This window comes from Leuciscus leuciscus (assembly GCF_965113295.1).
Source record: "Leuciscus leuciscus genome assembly, chromosome: 4".
Taxonomy (NCBI): Eukaryota; Metazoa; Chordata; class Actinopteri; order Cypriniformes; family Leuciscidae; genus Leuciscus; species Leuciscus leuciscus.
Window position 1 is genome coordinate 2129784 of NC_138728.1, and position 17595 is coordinate 2147378.

The 17595-nt window shown below is 40.9% G+C and overlaps 1 protein-coding gene across 4 annotated transcripts; it reads left to right on the forward strand.

The window, feature by feature from the left end:
- Positions 1–289: 289 nt before the first annotated feature.
- Positions 290–14742, forward strand: scaf11 (SR-related CTD-associated factor 11). Of its 4 annotated transcripts, none has more exons than XM_082168570.1 (16): positions 290–482; positions 840–900; positions 1073–1203; positions 2024–2101; positions 2190–2269; positions 2746–2816; positions 4644–4678; positions 4766–4866; positions 6643–6759; positions 7080–7153; positions 7551–9905; positions 11137–11354; positions 12453–12554; positions 12831–12998; positions 13375–13497; positions 13739–14742. In XM_082168570.1, exons 2-16 carry the CDS (start codon positions 879–881, stop codon positions 13841–13843), a joined length of 3780 nt encoding a protein of 1259 aa, XP_082024696.1. In that variant the 5' UTR covers positions 290–482; positions 840–878; the 3' UTR covers positions 13844–14742. The 4 variants fall into 4 exon arrangements, with proteins under 4 accessions (XP_082024696.1, XP_082024697.1, XP_082024694.1 ...); XM_082168571.1 differs by having other exon boundaries at positions 4805–4866; positions 12828–12998; XM_082168568.1 differs by having other exon boundaries at positions 291–482; positions 12828–12998.
- Positions 14743–17595: the final 2853 nt, after the last annotated feature.

Genomic DNA, 17595 nt, shown 5'->3' on the forward strand with positions numbered 1-17595 from the left:
ATTCCGACTTTTCATCTCATAAATATGATTTAGAATGTGAAGATTTCGACTTTTATGTCATTATTACGATTTACAAAAGCATATTTTTTTCTTATTTGACGGAAATAGACTTCCATCATTTTCCTTCATTGTTTTGTTAAGTGTTTTAATTATATTTTTGTATTGAATACGTTTTTAAAAGACTTTTAATAGTTTTTTAGGAGAAGTTCAGCATCCGCCGTTCTAGTGAATTTTACTTCTGCGGACCTTAAACCCTGCGTGATGACGCAGTGAGTCTCCCATCATGCCCCGTAGCAGCGCCCCACAGCGGTGAAGAGGCGGAACTGCAGCCTCTGACCCACATGTGGCTGGGCGCCTTTAAATCTATCGCAAATACGAGCCCAAGTGCTCATGAAAGTGCCCGAAAAGTGTACGTTTTTGCACTAAGGAGCGTCTTGCGTGCTATTATATGATCTGAAGTCCGTGGAGCGACGTGCGCGGAGGTGAGTGCGCGCTAATGACAGCAGATGCTAACACAGCTAGCCGCGTCACACTGATAAACAAGAGTCTGAACTTATAAACAGGATACGTAAACATCTCTGTGTGTGTCTAGCTGTGTTATTGTTACGAATTATTAATGTGAGATGGATTAAAATGAGTATAAAACGCTCTAAAGGCCTCTGTTATCTCTAAAGACGGCTAATGAACTATTCAAACTTCAGCTGTGCTGAGACAGAGCGAGAGAGAGTAAATAAACAGAGCAAATAAAGACACAGTGACCGAGTTATGCGGTCGTTATATTGATGTTAATGTATCCGAATTGTACTTTAATATGTTTCTTCTTTAATGTGGTGGTACAGTAAATCAGGGCTCAGAGCTGCTGTGACCCGGACCCAAAGATGCAAGAGGGGCCAGGAAAGGGTGAGTGTGTCTTCATGCTCATCGACTTCACACACACACACACTAAAGTGAACAAGGCTTATAGGACTGAGTAGTTGAATTTGACTGTTATTCATTATGCATGTTTTAATACATAATTATGTGGTTGCATTTTGTTAAATCTTTTTAATAAAACTTATTGTGTGATTTTCAGAGGGTAGTTTGGAGGATGAGGAGGATCAGCGGTGCCCGATCTGTCTGAACCGTCCCAGACGTACGGATCGAGCCGTACCCGACTGTTGCAGACACGTCTACTGTTCAGCCTGCATCCTCCGCTGGGCTCAGGTCAGCTGACACACTCAAAACACTTCCACACTCTATCTATCTATCTATCTATCTATTAGCCATCTATCTGTAAACACACATACACTTCTGGTCAAAAGTTTGCATATTTATAATGTTTGCTCAGCAAGGCTGCGTTTATTTGATTATAAATGCAGTAAAAACAGTGAAATATTTCAATTAAAAATAGCTTTTTTCTATGTGAATATTGTACCTACACAATATACAGTATATTCTATATTGTAAAATGTAATTTATTCCTGTGCTCAAAGCTGAATTTTCAGCAGCATCATTACTCCAGTGTCACGTTCCTTCAGAAATCATTCTAATATGATGATCTGATGCTCAAGAAACATTTCTGATTACTGTGATAACATTAAAAAATTTAGTCTAAGATTTTTTTGTAAGTATAAAGACAGAAATACTTCTATTTAGCAACGGCATCTAAGAATCACAACAATTTTTAAAATGACATTTTTTAAATGAACCACAACAAATTATTTCAAGAAATGGTTACATAATTTTCTTCTCCTCGTTATAGTACTGTACTGTTAGATTATTTTTGTATTTATTTATTCACTCATGTATTTATTTTCATCAAATCCATTTATTTTATTTTAATCTTTTTATTTAACTTTCTGTTTTAAATGACGTGTGATCCAGTAAATGCAGCCTTGGCTTATAAGCCTCATAAGTGACTTGCTCACGGAAATCCAAACTTTTGACCAGTAGTGTATGTGTGTATTTATATATAATCTGCATACTACCCAAGGAATATACACTGCATACTGTAATGTGTGATGTTGTGTGTGTCGGGCCACAGATGGTTCAGTCCTGCCCGGTGGACCGCAGACCCTTCAGCGCGATCTTCCTGCAGGGCTCCTCGCAGCAGTGCATCAAGGTCAGACGTCCTCCTGAGTTCCCGCATGTCCCTGTAAGAGCCTCTGATTCCTGATCAAACTCAGCCGAGCTTCTCCTCTGTGTTTCAGATTCCTGTGAAGGCGCTCAGACTGCCGCCGCTGAACACGTGCTGCAGTCCGGACGGCCTACGGATGCGTCGTGTCTGTGTGTAAGTGCTGCGTTTGCGTTCATTTTGTTGGTCATCTGATCATTTGTGACCATGGATCACAAAACCAGTCACAAGGGTCAATTTTTTTAAATTGAGATTAATACCTCATCTGAAAGCTGAATAAATAAGATTTCCATTGATGCATGGTTTGTTAGGCCGAGATACAACTATTCGGAAACAAAAAATCGAAACTTTGAGAAAATCTCCTTTAAAGTTGTCCTTTTATGTTCGCGATTTTGCTGCATTCACTCACAACAATTTTTTTTTTATATATGTTTACGTTAAGAAATTTACAAAATATCTTCATGGAACATGATCTTTACTTAATATCCTAATGATTTTTGGCATAAAAGGAAAAATCGATAATTTTGACCCATACAATGTATTGTTGGCTATTGCCACAAATATACCCGTCCGACTTGCGACTGGTTTTGTGGTCCAGGGTCACATGTAATAGTTAATTGTGTCGTTAACAGGACAGAGACAGGAGCTCTGGAGAGAACGCAAGATAAAAGAGCTAATGCCAAACAGAAATGCCACAGAAAAGGTAAGTGCTTAAGTATTGATTCTTGTCTTGTCCATCAGTTGCTTATGTTGATATTTCAATATGAAAGGTTATTCCAGGTTAAGTTCAACTCAAGTTCTGCTACAATACAATATATTGCAAATATTATTTCTATAGCACATTTAAAACAACTGCCATTGATCAAAGTGCTTTCCAGCATAATTAATACAACACATTTCTGTTGACTGAACAGAAACTACATTGGACTGGTTATAGAATACGTTACAGCATTATTGTGAATTAACATGAACATAAATTAACACATTAATGTAAATTTCAACGTGAAATCTTAAATTATTGGTATATGTAATGTGTGTTGCAAAAAAAGTTTTTTTATTGTACTGCACCATATATTTACCCATATATTTCCATCGTAAATGTTTTCACTTAAAGGGTTAGTTCACCCAAAAATGAAAATTATGTCATTAATGACTCACCCTCATGTCGTTCCAAGCCCGTAAGACCTCCGTTCATCATCGGAACACAGTTTAAGATATTTTAGATTTAGTCCGAGAGCTTTCTGTCCCTCCATTGAAAATGTATGTACGGTATACTGTCCATGTCCAGAAAAGGTAATACAGACATCATCAAAGTAGTCCATGTGACTACAGTGGCTCAATCTTAAGTTTATATAGCGACGAGAATACTTTTTGTGCGCAAAAACAACAAAAATAACGACTTTATTCCACTATTCATTTCCTTCTCTCTGGGCCTCGAGTTTTTTCACGTAGTATAAATGCGTAGCGCATCTGTGTTGTACGTCACACGTAGGCTCACTATTGGCCGACGCTGGTCATGTGTGTGATGCGTGTGTACAACACAGAAGCGCTACGCTATTACACTACGTGAACACACTCGAGGCCCAGAGAGAAGGAAATGAATAGTGAAATAAAGTCGTTATTTTTGTTTGTTTTTTGCGCACAAAAAGTATTCTCGTCGCTTGATAAACTTAAGATTGAGCCACTGTAGTCACATGGACTACTTTGATGATGTCTGTATTACCTTTTCTGGACATGAACAGTATACCGTACATACATTTTAAATGGAGGGACAGAAAGCTCTCGGGACTAAATCTAAAATATCTTAAACTGTGTTCCGAAGATGAACGGAGGTCTTACGGGCTTGGAACGACATGAGGGTGAGTCATTAATGACATAATTTTCATTTTTGGGTGAACTGACCCTTTAATTTTTCACAAACAATGAGACGTGTTGATATTGCCAAAGATGCTGTCGGGAGAAGTTGCATAAACCAGAATATTGCCGACTCGCATTAGATTATATTTGAGGGAGAGCTGCATGATTAATCACTAAAAATATAGAATAAATCAACCTTTGAATGTAACTTGATGCTTTAAATAAAGATTGTATCATTACATTGTTACTCCAGTAGGTGGCGACGAGTGACTGTTAAAACTTATGTGTCATTGAATCATTTATTCAAGAAATTCGTTCAAAAACGCTGATTCATCCAGTAATGAAAGAAGTGGAGTCATTGAATCATTCACTCAAACAGAGTTTAAAAAAAAAAATTCAAATGAATTAAATATTCTGCAGCAATTAACATTTTGTCAGAACTTCTAGTAAATTACATGTTATTTTGTTTAACTGTTTATTCAGAATCGTGGGAGAATCGTCATCTCTATTTTAAACATGATTCTCAGTTTATCCAGAATCGTGCATCTCTGGTTTGAGGTGTACACAGATTTGTTTAATAGTTGGTTGCGGTGTTGAGCTCTATATAACAGAACTGATAAACGTTTAGCGAAATAAGAGCTTTCAAAAATAAATGTCTTCTATTCCCCGGCAGGTGACTCGGATGCATCTGTGGATGAAAACAGAAAGGTTAGTATTGCACTGTTGTATTTTCCTCTTTTTGGTCTTTTTTTGTTTTGCATATGAATGACAGGGGAAATGTGTTTATGTGTGCAGGCGAGTGGAGACTCATGCCACTCTCTTCTGCTCACTCAGCATTTTCACTCATCACTGCCAAGCCAACAGGGAGCGGCGCTCGGCACGCTGACACAGATCATGTAAGTGAACATCATGTGTCTTCTGTTTCTTTGTTGACTGAACAGTGTCTCTTAAAGGGTCATGAAACCCCCCTCTTTCAGCTCAAGTCTAGCTCACAATCTTTTTGAAAAATGCAACTTAATTGGGCGTGGATTGAATGGTTGCTACACACACATAGTTTAGATGTGTCCGTGGTTGATGGCCGGAGTCTAGCCCTGGCAGCATCGCGGGGAAAGATGTACTGGAACTTTTGCACAATGAAAACAAACGCGCGTTCCATCATTGCCTCTCTCATTTACTACGAGTACGCGATATCACAGTTTGACATGTCTGTCATTGGAAAGTTCCACGTGGTGTCATGAATAATTAAGAGCAAGTTTCTTCTCATTGGATAAGAAAACTCAGTCTCATGAATAATTATTAGACACCGATGAGTCATCAAAGTACTATAGTGGACGTGGACACGATGAAGATTTTAAACCCGGAAGATGAAAATAGCGGAAAAAAATGTAACCATTTCCCCCCTACTATTAAATCTAACAGATGCTAACATTGTCTTCAATGGTGTTCAACACACATACCTCTGTTAAAATCTCAGAAAAATTTAGTTTAGGGTTTCATGACCCTTTAAAGGGTAACTCTCGCCAAATTGCAACCTAGGGTCTTTTTGTTAATCTACCCGAGGCAAACTTTCGTTTAAAAATATAATTAGAATGGGAACGCCACTTTTAAGTTTGACCGTATTTTTGTTTTCGGTCAAATTGCCTTTTGATTGGGAGTGCTTCTATGATAGCATCAAAATCGCTATTTTTAAAACACTAAGAAGGCTCGACACAACATGAAACTGTGCTGGAAGTCTCACCAGGGGCTCTACACATGAACTCCAGCATTGAGAACATTGTTTGTGTACACAGAGTTTACTAAAAAGAACGATTTTGAACAACCACCGGCATTTTGACAGTCAAAAATTGTCGATCTCCGAATGCGAATGAACTGACTCTGAATTTTAGTATTGCTTCTTATATGAGGATCCTTTTTCAAATACAAGGTCAATATTGATTTTCACTAACGACAAAACAACAAATTATCCGTGAATTTATATGGATCTAAGCTTTAGGAGCTTTCCATCTTTACTCTCCTCCCTGTTACGTTGCATTCGGAGATCGACTATTTTTGACTGACAAAATGTTGGCGGACAGAAACACTAACTGATAAAGTGAGTCGTACAAAACCTTTCTTTTTAGTTAACTTTGTGTACACAAACAATGTTCTCAATGCTGGAGTTCATGTGTAGAGCCCCTGGTGACACTTCGAGCAATGTTTCATGTTGTGTCGAGCCTTCTTAGTGTTTAAAAATAGCGATTTTTGATGCTATCATAGAAGTGCCCCATTCACTCCCATTCAAAGAGCAATTTGACCGAAAACGAAAATATGGTCAAACGTAAAAGTGGCGTTTCCATTCTAATTATGCTTTTACACGAATGTTTGACTCGGGTAGATTAACAAAAATAGCCTAGGTTGCAATTTGGCGATAGTTACCCTTTACATGGACCTATTATGCTATTTATGCCTATTTTTCCATCTTCATCTATTTTTAGTGTGTAATGTTGCTGTTTGAGCATTTAAAAGCTCTGCAAAGTATGTATATATGTGTATATATATATATGTATGTATGTAGAATATGGGGAAAATAGGGAACATTCAATGAGGAAAACCTGTTATAGTAGAGCCTGAAAACATCAAGACTTTGTAAAAGGTTAAAGTGTTTTGTTTGTCATGTGTGTCTTGCGCTGTAGGGCAGGGTCTGTTGAGGTTTGTGAGGAGGGGCCAGATGGCGTTCAGTGGAGGAGATTAGAGAGGAAACGCAGATGGCTTTCTGCCTCTGTACCTGTCCTCTCTACAGGTGTGCCCAGGTGAGAAGCATGTTTCAAACAGTCTGTTCACTGACAATCTTGATGGATAGTGCACTCAAAAATAGCAAGAACTGCTGAAACCGGCAGTTCGAATCTCATTGCACGCATGACGTTAAGATGATCTCTTCCTGTTTACTAGGGTAGTTCAACTTTATTCTGATTCAGCTTTTGTTTTGAACTTACATACAAACCAATTATAGTTCTCATTCTATGGGTGTAAATGAAAATCAGAAATTTAGCATTTGTACCATTTAGCGGCTATTTCCTTTGTGTGCATGTCTCTTATTTTGGGTTATGAACATTTGTTTATTGACTTATAGGGTGTTACTCCACTCACATCTGCTTCTGTCAGCGGTCTCCGCCTCTCTGAATCTGCTGCTTTCTGAACACACAGGTGAGTTCACTTTAAACAGAGTTGTTTGTTAGTTGCGTTAAACATGCGTAATAGACATGCGTAATAATCTGGTTATTATTTAGATTTTTTTTCCCAATATGACTTAAAACTTAGTTTATTTAATTTGCGTTGATTTGCTATTTCATTGTTTTCAAGTCTCAGCTTAATTTGTTGTTATTTCAGTTTTAGTGTGTTAGGGCTGCCAATGTTAATGTGCTAAGTATTGTTCTTTAAAAATTAACGCTCTTAAATTTCTCTTAATTATTATTATATCAAAATGTAAACTCAAATGAATTTGTGGCCGGGTTTTTTTCAGTTTCTCATTTTTCTTCCCTCAGTTATTTATTAGTTTTTATTTTCATTACAGTTAACACTTATTTTATCTCCTGTTTCTTAGTTCCTCATGGCATAGTTTGTGCTGTCACCTGTCCCAAAGGTGAGGAGAGAAAGGGAACCAGGGGTTCTGGGTCAAAGACCTCTGTGAAGCCAGAAACTACTGCGACCAGACGTTCCTCTCGTCACAATCGCGCTGAGGCAGAGGATTCCTCGTCTGCGCAGTCGCAACCGACAGAATCGGACACAACCTCTTCTACACCACAAACCATAAACGATACTCCTGCTTCTACGAGCAGAGGACAGCAGGGGAGCAATCCGAGGTCTGGAGCGAAGAGGAAAGGACGTGCAAAAAAGAAGATTGTGGAGAAGAGACATGAAGATGAGGAGGTTGAGAATCATGAGGAAGATGGAGTCAATGAGGAAGCAGAATCTGAGGAACCAAAAACGGACCAGAAAGCAAGTCCTGATCAGATTGATAGCGACCAAGACCCAGTGGATACGGAGGAGAAGATGGAGGTGGAGAATGAGACGAGTCCTACTGAGGCCAATAACCAGGATGATGAAACGGCAAAAGTAGAAGAAATGGCAACTGAGAGTATGGTTGAAGATGAAGACAATCAGATACTTTCACGAGATGATAGCGAGAAAGAAGTGGAGACAGATGATTCAGACCAAGTTGATTTGGAGAATGTTCCACCAATAGTGGAGGACGATTCCCAATCTCGTTCCTCTGCTGAACTGGAAGAGTCTCAATCTGATTCCCAGGACGTGGAATCAACAGCTGAGCCACCTACAGTAACTTCTGACCAGATTGAGGATGTGAAACCGGAGCTTGACACTGAGGAAGACCATTCCGACAAACAGGAATCGAGTTGCTCTCCAACTCTCCAAGATATTGAGGATCTGAATTCGGAGCCTGATACCACAGAAGACAACTCTGACAAACAGGAATCAAGTAGCTTTCCACCTCTCCAAGATATCGAGGATCTGAATTCGGAGCCGGATACCACAGAAGACAATTCTGACAAGCAGGAATCCATTAGCTTTCCACCTCTCCAAGAGTTTGCGGATCAAAAACCGGAGCCGGATACCACAGAAGACAATGCCGACAAGCAGGAATCACTTAGCTTTCCAACTCTCCAAGAGATTGCGGATCAAAAACCGGAGCCTGACACCACGGAAGACAATGCCGACAAGCAGGAATCCAGTACCTTCCAAGAGGATCAGAGCGCTGGTCCATCAGTACTCGGAGAGAAAGCTATTCCAGAAACTAAGGACACTAATGCAAGGAGTCCTCAGGACAACACTGACCTCATTCCCATGGAGTGCGATTCTCCTGCATCCGAGAGTGAAGCTCATGCTGCTGAAGCTGAAGTAAATCCCACTCCACACGTGGCTCAGACTGCCGATCAAAAGCCCAAGATTGACAGCTGTAAGGAAGCGAAAGGCTTGGACAAGAGGGACCGGGATGGACGATCCCGCAGGTCTCGCTTTCACTCGCCTACGACCACTTGGTCGCCTACCAAGGAGTCTAAGAGTGAAGGGTCACGCCGGTCAAGGTCTCGATCACGGGATCGTAGCCACAAGAACCGATCCACATCTAGGAGTCGCGAGCAGCAAGAGGAAGAGCGGGAAGGCCGGCGGAATCGAAGCCGTAGCCGTAGTCGTAGTCGGGAGCGAAGTCACAGGCGACGCAGCCGTTCCAGGAATAGAAACCGAGCCGGACGCCGGAGCCCGTCCCAGGAACGCTCGGATCACGGCGGACACTCTCCTCGCAAGAGGGAGTCTTGGGGAACGGATGGATGGCGGAGCACAGGTGGTGGACGAGGTTTCCGCAATTCAAACTGGAGGAACAATGCGGAAAAACCTGGGAATTCGTCAACAAGAGAGCATGTTTCATCCGACAACGGCAACTTCAACGAGGCGTCGCCTGATCGGAGCAGAAGTGAGAACCCGGACTGGGTAAAAGACAGGGAGAAGCTCTACCCGGATGCTGATGCTCGAGGCCGTGAGCCACGAAAGGATGAACATTTGGGAGATCCACCTGCCGATTCCTGGTGTCGGGGGGGCTGGAGCGCTGGACGCGGGAGAGGAGGTTCAAACTGGTCGGCCAGCCAGCAGAGCGAGCCAGCAGATAATTGGAGGCCACGCACTTCTTTCTCAGGGACCGCAAATAACACGGATTCTTATAGCCGCTTCAACGAAAACAGAGCCGGAGGAAAGAGAAAAGATTCTGATGGTGGCGAGACGGCGATGGATCGGTCGGGGTGGTCGTCGGCGTCGAGCTGGGCCGTGCGCCGAACTCTTCCCGCAGATGTGCAGAACTACTACCGAGGCAGGGACCGAGGCGGCGGAAACAATACTTGGAACAGACAAGAGGAGGATCAAGCTGCACCAGGTGTCCCAAAACAAGCAGGTCTGTCTTTATACAAATAATGGTTTATTCTCAACAACACAAACATTTTTCACATATGATTTGTATGTGACGCCAATGTAATGTTTTTTCTCAAATTCATTTTTTTTCTATTTGAATTTTTCTGGATTCCATCTTAAATTTAGTAATCAGAAAGCGTGTCTACGTTATTGAAATCATGAAATTTGTACAGTTTAACAACAAATTATTAAAGGTTTAAGAAAAATAAAAATTTTAGGGCCCTATAAATCTGTTGTTGTTTTTTTAAAATCTGTTTTTTAAAGTTTGCTCAAATTAATTAATTTATGGATTCCCTTTTAATGTTTACATTTAAACCTAAGCAATCAAAAAGCATGTCTAATCAATTGAAATCATAAAACTTTATCAATTTAATCATTTATTAATAAAGAATGCTTTGTTCATGAGCGCCACCAAGGCATAGTGTTATGTAACTGCTGCGGCTCTGGACATGTAACCGAAAGTGTTAATCTTATTGGCTGGCCAGCAGTATTCACAGTGTGATGGAAAACACCTCTCCCGCTCTCCGTAAGAAAAAAATGTCTTACCGGTAGGCGTGGCTTGGAAGTGGCCTCCTAGGCCAGCGAAGCAAGTGCATTCTGGGAGTTGTTGTCTTTCATCCACATAAGCCAAAAATACATTTTCTGGCTTTTCTCAGTCTAGAAAGCTCCAAATTCAAAAATAATTTCACATTTCTTCTACATAAATGGCCCATTTTAAATACACATTCATCTTTCCAGAGGTGAAGTATCCCTTTAAGCTCTTTTTCTCTAGTCATGTTGCGCGAATTTCAAAGATAATTGCATTTCTATTACATAGACAGTCAAGTTTAAAGGATTCGTTCACTTCAAAATTTAAATTCTGTCATCATTTATTCCCCCTCAAGAGTTTCTTTTTTCTGCTGAACACAAAAGAAGATATTTTTAAGAATGTCGATAACCAGACAGTTGATGGACCCCATTGACTTCCAAATGTTTTTTTCCTAATATGAATGTCAATGGGGGTCCATCAACTGTCTGGTTATCGACATTCTTAAAAATATCTTCTTTTGTGTTCAGCAGAAAAAAGAAACTCTTGAGGGGGAATAAATGATGACAGAAGTTTCATTTTTGAAGTGAACTATTCCTTTAATTAAAAGCCCATTATGCCAGTGGTGAATTTCCCCTTTATTATGTTTGGGTCACATTTACATTCATGTCCGTTTTCTATATTTCAGATCCCCCACAGAATGAGCCAAATGCACCCCTGCCAACCGAGGCTGTTCCAGCTCTACCCCCCACCCTGATGCCCCACCAGCTCGGTGTGATGGGGGTCCTGCGTTACCCCATGGGTCCTCTCCTGCCGAGACCTCCAGGTGTGGGTCTACAGCCTCCTCAGTTCAGTTTACCCCCTCCAGTGCCAGTACAGCTGCACCCCACCGGCCCGCTCCTACAGGTGAGAATGAGAAAGTTGTATGGGAACAAGTATGTATGCGAGCAGTCAAGTCACCTTTATTTATATAGCGCTTTTTACAATACAGATAGTTTCAAAGCAGCTTTACAGAGATAACAGGAAAATAATGCAACAAAGTTTGTTTCCAGAAAATTGTCAGAGTCCAGCTTAAGTTCAGTGATGTTTCATTTTTGTTGAAAATGTTATTCATTTAGTTCATTTTTATATATATATATAGCGGAGAAAACCGTGATGGCATCGTCCAGCTCTGTTCAGTTCTCATATAATGGTGTCAATGCAGGCAGATCAATAATATTGTTGAATATTAAATTAAATGTCCCCAACTAAGCAAGAAGGCAGTAGGCTTGCTACGATAGTCGGTGCAATGACCCCACCGTCGATTTGATATTTTATTTTATTTTATTTATGTATATAAAATCATTTAGTTCAGCTCAGAGAACAGAGACTACATTTAAAAACTGAACGGTGTCTGCTTAACAAATCGTGAGCTGAACGAGAGTCGCTGCACAGATCAGCAACAGGAGTCAGATTTCATTTATCACAAGAGTGAGGAGCTGACTAACGAAATGTAAATTTAAAATGTAAAAAAAAATTATATATAAATAATTATAAATATAAGCAAATTTGTCATTGTACTGTTTTGTTGTTGTTTTTCATTAAGAATAATAGGCTAATGAACTCACCGTTCAAGCAATCCGTCCCAAATTTGGCGCTAATTTGAAAGCGAAACTAAAATGTGCACGGCCGCACGTGTCCACGGGCGCGGAGAGACAGAACAGCACCATTATGAATGCACGTGCGGACCCGCGCGTTTTACTTTCACCTTTAAATTAGCAATTTAAAAGCTCCCGCCGGTGATACCGGTGTTGTCACGCGTCGATTAACTGGTGGGAAAATATCCTCACCGTCACATCCCTAGCGAGCAGCTGTGCAAAATATGATACACCGGTGTTTTGCCAGATGCCAGAATTTTCCTTGCTTTTATTTTGTGACTTATTTTAATTCCTTTCTGTGTAAAGCACTTTGAGTTACCATAGTGTATGAAATGTGCTATATAAATAAACTTGCCTTGTGTGACAGGTCCCATCCATAGCCGTGCAGGGACTGCCTCCGCCTCCTCCACCTCCTCCACCGGTGCAGGCCGGCTTCACCGTAATAGCGCCTGAAAGCCACCCATCTCAGGTGAGCACCAGGGTTATTATCGTTAAAGGTGCATATAATGTAATATTTAGGATATTGTTGTCAAAAGTCGGTGCTGAAATTTCTAAAATGTGACGCTTTGAGCGCAGTTGAGCGGAATGATAAACACCTCTGATTAATGAATAGATTATTCCAGTGTGATATAACAACATTTTTGATTATATATACATATATTTTAGTGTTATTAAAAAAAAAGGAAAAAAATTATTTATTTTTTTTAAGATTTCGTTGTAACAACATTTCTATATTTTACAGCAGGTGATGCCCAGTTTTTCTATACAAGGCAAAGGTTCTTTCAAGCCCATGCCAACTAAAGTAGTTGCAGGGCCACTTCATCCTATCGGGACGGTCAGTGCGTCCCAGCCGTCCTCCACCACCCAACCAACTCACAGCAAGGCCCACGCCGACAGCTCAAAGAAAGAGAAGGCAAGAGTTCATGTTCAAGCAAACGGCTCCATGCTAATCAATCAACATGCACCAATGCTACATTTTCTAAATGTCATAATCATTTGTTAACAAACAAGTATTCATTACTTCAGTGAGCTCATTGTTTCTGCATTAAAGTACTACATTGTTTAAATTAATATTTTTAGCTAACTGTGATATTGTATATCTACATTTCTGAAATACATAACTTAGACCGTTACCTCTGATAACAGATCACTCTAAATTGTAATATAGACTCATGCACTTTCTGCTTTGAAATGATGTGTATTGTGAAAAGCGCTATACAAATAATCTTGAACTGAATTAATGTCCATATCCTGCGCTATACATTTTCTGTACATTTTCCCCTTTCAAGCAGAAATTGCAGATTCAAGAGCGGGCCGTCAATGAGGTGAAAGCAGCGATTAAGCCATATTATCAGAAGAATGAGATCAACAAGGAGGAATATAAAGAGATTGTACGCAAAGCTGTGGAAAAAGTAAGTTTAGATTTTTAGTAGATCATTTGAGGTTATATAGGTTACACTATATATATATATATATATTCTCTCTGCCACATTTCTCGAATCACAGTTGCACCTCTGCATATTCAGTTTGATTTTATTGTATCTATTCCTTGAATTTATGTTCATGTGCCGTCAGCATAATATTTACTCAGATTATGAATTTTGCACACGTGGCTTCATAAATACACAGCAAATGTCTTGCTCTTTCTCTCAGGTGTGCCACAGCAAGAGTGGCGAGGTGAATGCTGACAAAGTGGCCAACCTGGTGAAAGCATACGTTGACAAATACAAGCGCATCCGCAAAAACAAATCCGAGTAGAGCTGAGGGTCTGAAGGGTCAGAAGGGTCTGACGGGTCTGAAGAGTCTGAATGGTCTGACGGGTCTGAAGGGTCTGACGGATCTGAAGGGTCTGACGGGTCTGAAGGATCGGACGGGTCTGAAGGGTCTGATGGATCGGACGGGTCTGAAGGGTCTGACGGATCTGAAGGGTCGGACGGGTCTGAAGGGTCTCTGTTCTGCTGAATGCACAAGTGCAATTCCTCCACCGCGGTGTCACTGACTGGAGCCGTTCTTAACACGTTTGCATACAAGAATGAAGATTTTTCTAGAGATGACATATTTTGTTTAATTTGGATTTGATATAGTGCAAATGCCCTTTATTGGATTGTGTCTTATGGGTATATGTGTGTATGTGTGTATGTGTGTGTGTGGGGGGGGGGGGGAGGTTACGGTCTGTAATGGTGTCGCTATTATTGCATTTTGCTTCTAAGTTTAAAGTAGCAAAAAAAACTAAATTAAGGCTTATGATTCAAGTGGTACAACTGGACCTGTCCTGTCCCCCCCCTCTCTCTCTCTCTCTCTCTCTCTCTCTCTCTCTCTCTCTCTCTCTCTCTCTCTCTCTCTCTCTCTCTCTCTCTCTCTCTCTCATTTAGTCATCCTTTAGACCTAAACTCCTTTTCTTTTAGAAGCATAGAAACAATCTGGAGTACATGTGCATTAGCTTTATTATTCCCAGCTGAATGTGTGCGTGTCTGAGTGTGTGTGTGAGTGATTCAGTCGTAATCTTACGTGGAAAGAACACGGGTAGTTTGTTGGTGAGCTGAGATGATTTTGTTGTCATATCCAGGTTTAAGTCCTGTACTTCTGTTTATGCAGTTCAATCACTGTGTCTGTTTACCCTCCCAGAAGCAATGAAATAAACCAGCTCTCTGAATCCCGTCCTGTGTGGATTTACTGACTTCAGATCAGAGGATCATTTCATCAAACACTCATTAAACTTAAGTAAGGGGCTTGTTAACTTGCGCAAAAGTGGAAAGTTATTAAAGCTCTCAGAAAAGCTCTCCGAAAACACATACAGTGGGGAGAACAAGTATTTGATACACTGCCGATTTTGCAGGTTTTCCTACTTGCAAAGCATGTAGAGGTCTGTGATTTTTATCATAGGTACACTTCAACTGTGAGAGACGGAATCTAAAACAAAAATCCAGAAAATCACATTGTATGGTTTTTAAATAATTCATTTGCATTTTATTGCATGACATAAGTATTTGATCACCTACCAACCAGTAAGAATTCCGGCTCTCACAAACCTGTTAGTTTTTCTTTAAGAAGCCCTCCTGTTCTCCACTCATTACCTGTATTAACTGCACCAGTTTGAACTCGTTACCTGTATAAAAGACACCTGTCCACACACTCAATCAAACAGACTCCAACCTCTCCACAATGGCCAAGACCAGAGAGCTGTGTAAGAACATCAGGGATAAAATTGTAGACCTGCAGAAGGCTGGGATGGGCTACAGGACAATAGGCAAGAAGCTTGGTGAGAAGGCAACAACTGTTGGCGCAATTATTAGAAAATGGAAGAGGTTCAAGATAGCGGTCAATCTCCCTCGGTCTGGGGCACCATGCAAGATCTCACCTCGTGGGGCATCAATGATCATGAGGAAGGTGAGGGATCAGCCCAGAACTACACGGCAGGACCTGGTCAATGACCTGAAGAGAGCTGGGACCACAGTCTGGGACGCGGCGTACGCAAGGTCCCCCTGCTCAAGCCAGCACATGTCCAGGCCCGTCTGAAGTTTGCCATTGACCATCTGGATGATTCAGAGGAGGAATGGGAGAAGGTCATGTGGTCTGATGAGACAAAAATACAGCTTTTTGGTCTAAACTCCACTCGCCGTGTTTGGAGGAAGAAGAAGGATGAGTACAACCCCAAGAACACCATCCCAACCGTGAAGCATGGAGGTGGAAACATCATTCTTTGGGGATGCTGCAAGGGGACAGGACGACTGCACCGTATTGAGGGGAGGATGGATGGGGCCATGTATCGCGAGATCTTGGCCAACAACCTCCTTCCCTCAGTAAGAGCATTGAAGATGGGTCGTGGCTGGGTCTTTCAGCATGACCACAACCCGAAACACACAGCCAGGGCAACTAAGGAGTGGCTCCGTAAGAAGCATCTCAAGGTCCTGGAGTGACCTAGCCAGTCTCCAGACCTGAACCCAATAGAAAATCTTTGGTGGGAGCTGAAAGTCCATATTGCCCAGCGACAGCCCCGAAACCTGAAGGATCTGGAGAAGGTCTGTATGGAGGAGTGGCCCAGAAGCCCTGCTGCAGTGTGTGCAAACCTGGTCAAGAACTACAGGAAACGTATGATCTCTGTAATTGCAAACAAAGGTTTCTGTACCAAATATTAAGTTCTGCTTTTCTGATGTATCAAATACTTATGTCATGCAATAAAATGCAAATTAATTACTTAAAAATCATACAATGTGATTTTCTGGATTTTTGTTTTAGATTCCGTCACTCACAGTTGAAGAGTACATATGATAAAAATACAGACCTCTACATGCTTTGTAAGTGGTAAAACCTGCAAAATCGGCAGTGTATCAAATACTTGTTCTCCCCACTGAATATATATATATATATTTTATTTATTTAATTATTTTGATTATGGTAATTATACTAAAATCTATATATTTTTATATTATTTTATATTTATTTGTATTATATATATTTATGTTTTTATGTTTTTTTTATTATATTTTACACAATACTCAGGGTAAAGTATGCGGATGACCTGTGAGATTCTGAAGTGCGTATGCATATGATAGATCACATGATGACAACATGATACAGTATGTCCGGATTACATCTATAGGACACATTTTATACTACAGAGATCATACTTTTATAGCGGCCACAAAGTACTTTCTCAAAACAATTCCTTGCAATTTTGGATGCAACTTAAACTTCAAATCAAGAGAAGCAAATCCTTCAATGCATATTAAAAGTCTCTTGACCTGTTTTAGACAGTGGTTACTCTAGATCAGAAAGAAGAAACCCGTCGGTATCAGTGAACTGAATCATGATGCTAATGAGAGTGATTCTTAATTATGAGTGAACAGCAATCCCAGCACTCCCAGCACTCCCATGATGGTGTTTCTCCAGCCACATACAATCATCCAACTGAAGGACTGGTTTAACTAACCTGACCTAATCGATTTGACTTATATAATGGGAGATCACAGGTCACATGGGTTGTATTCACTCATGAGTCCCAGGCCTTGATGGGCTGGTGGTTAAACACATGTTTTTGATGTGGTCTCACCCTGTTGTGTTGGGATGATCCTGTAGTGAAGTATGAGTTCCAGCAAGTGAAAGCCAAGAGATCTGTGGCTCACTGGTATGAGTGCTGCCTCATGGTTACAGAGGTTACTGGTTCAAACCCCGGTCAGAGCTCCAAGAAATGAGCAAACGGAGTGATTGGAGGAAGAGCTGATGGAGGAATGAGGAGGAGCTGTAGTCAAGATCCTGGTGGAGCCACTGGTTATCCAGGAAAACCAGCTGGAAAATTACGACTTAGTCTCAGGACTGGATATTTTTATATAAGTACACACCTTGATGAAAATTAACACCACTGCTGGTTATCTTCCCAGAAATCCCCCAGGGGGAGGAGTTAGGATATTCCCTCCCCCCTTCGTGTCCGACCGTCGTCCTCCTGTCTGATCCGATCGCTCCTGTCACAGATCAGGAGACCATTCCTTAACGCAACCATGCTTCAGTGTCCA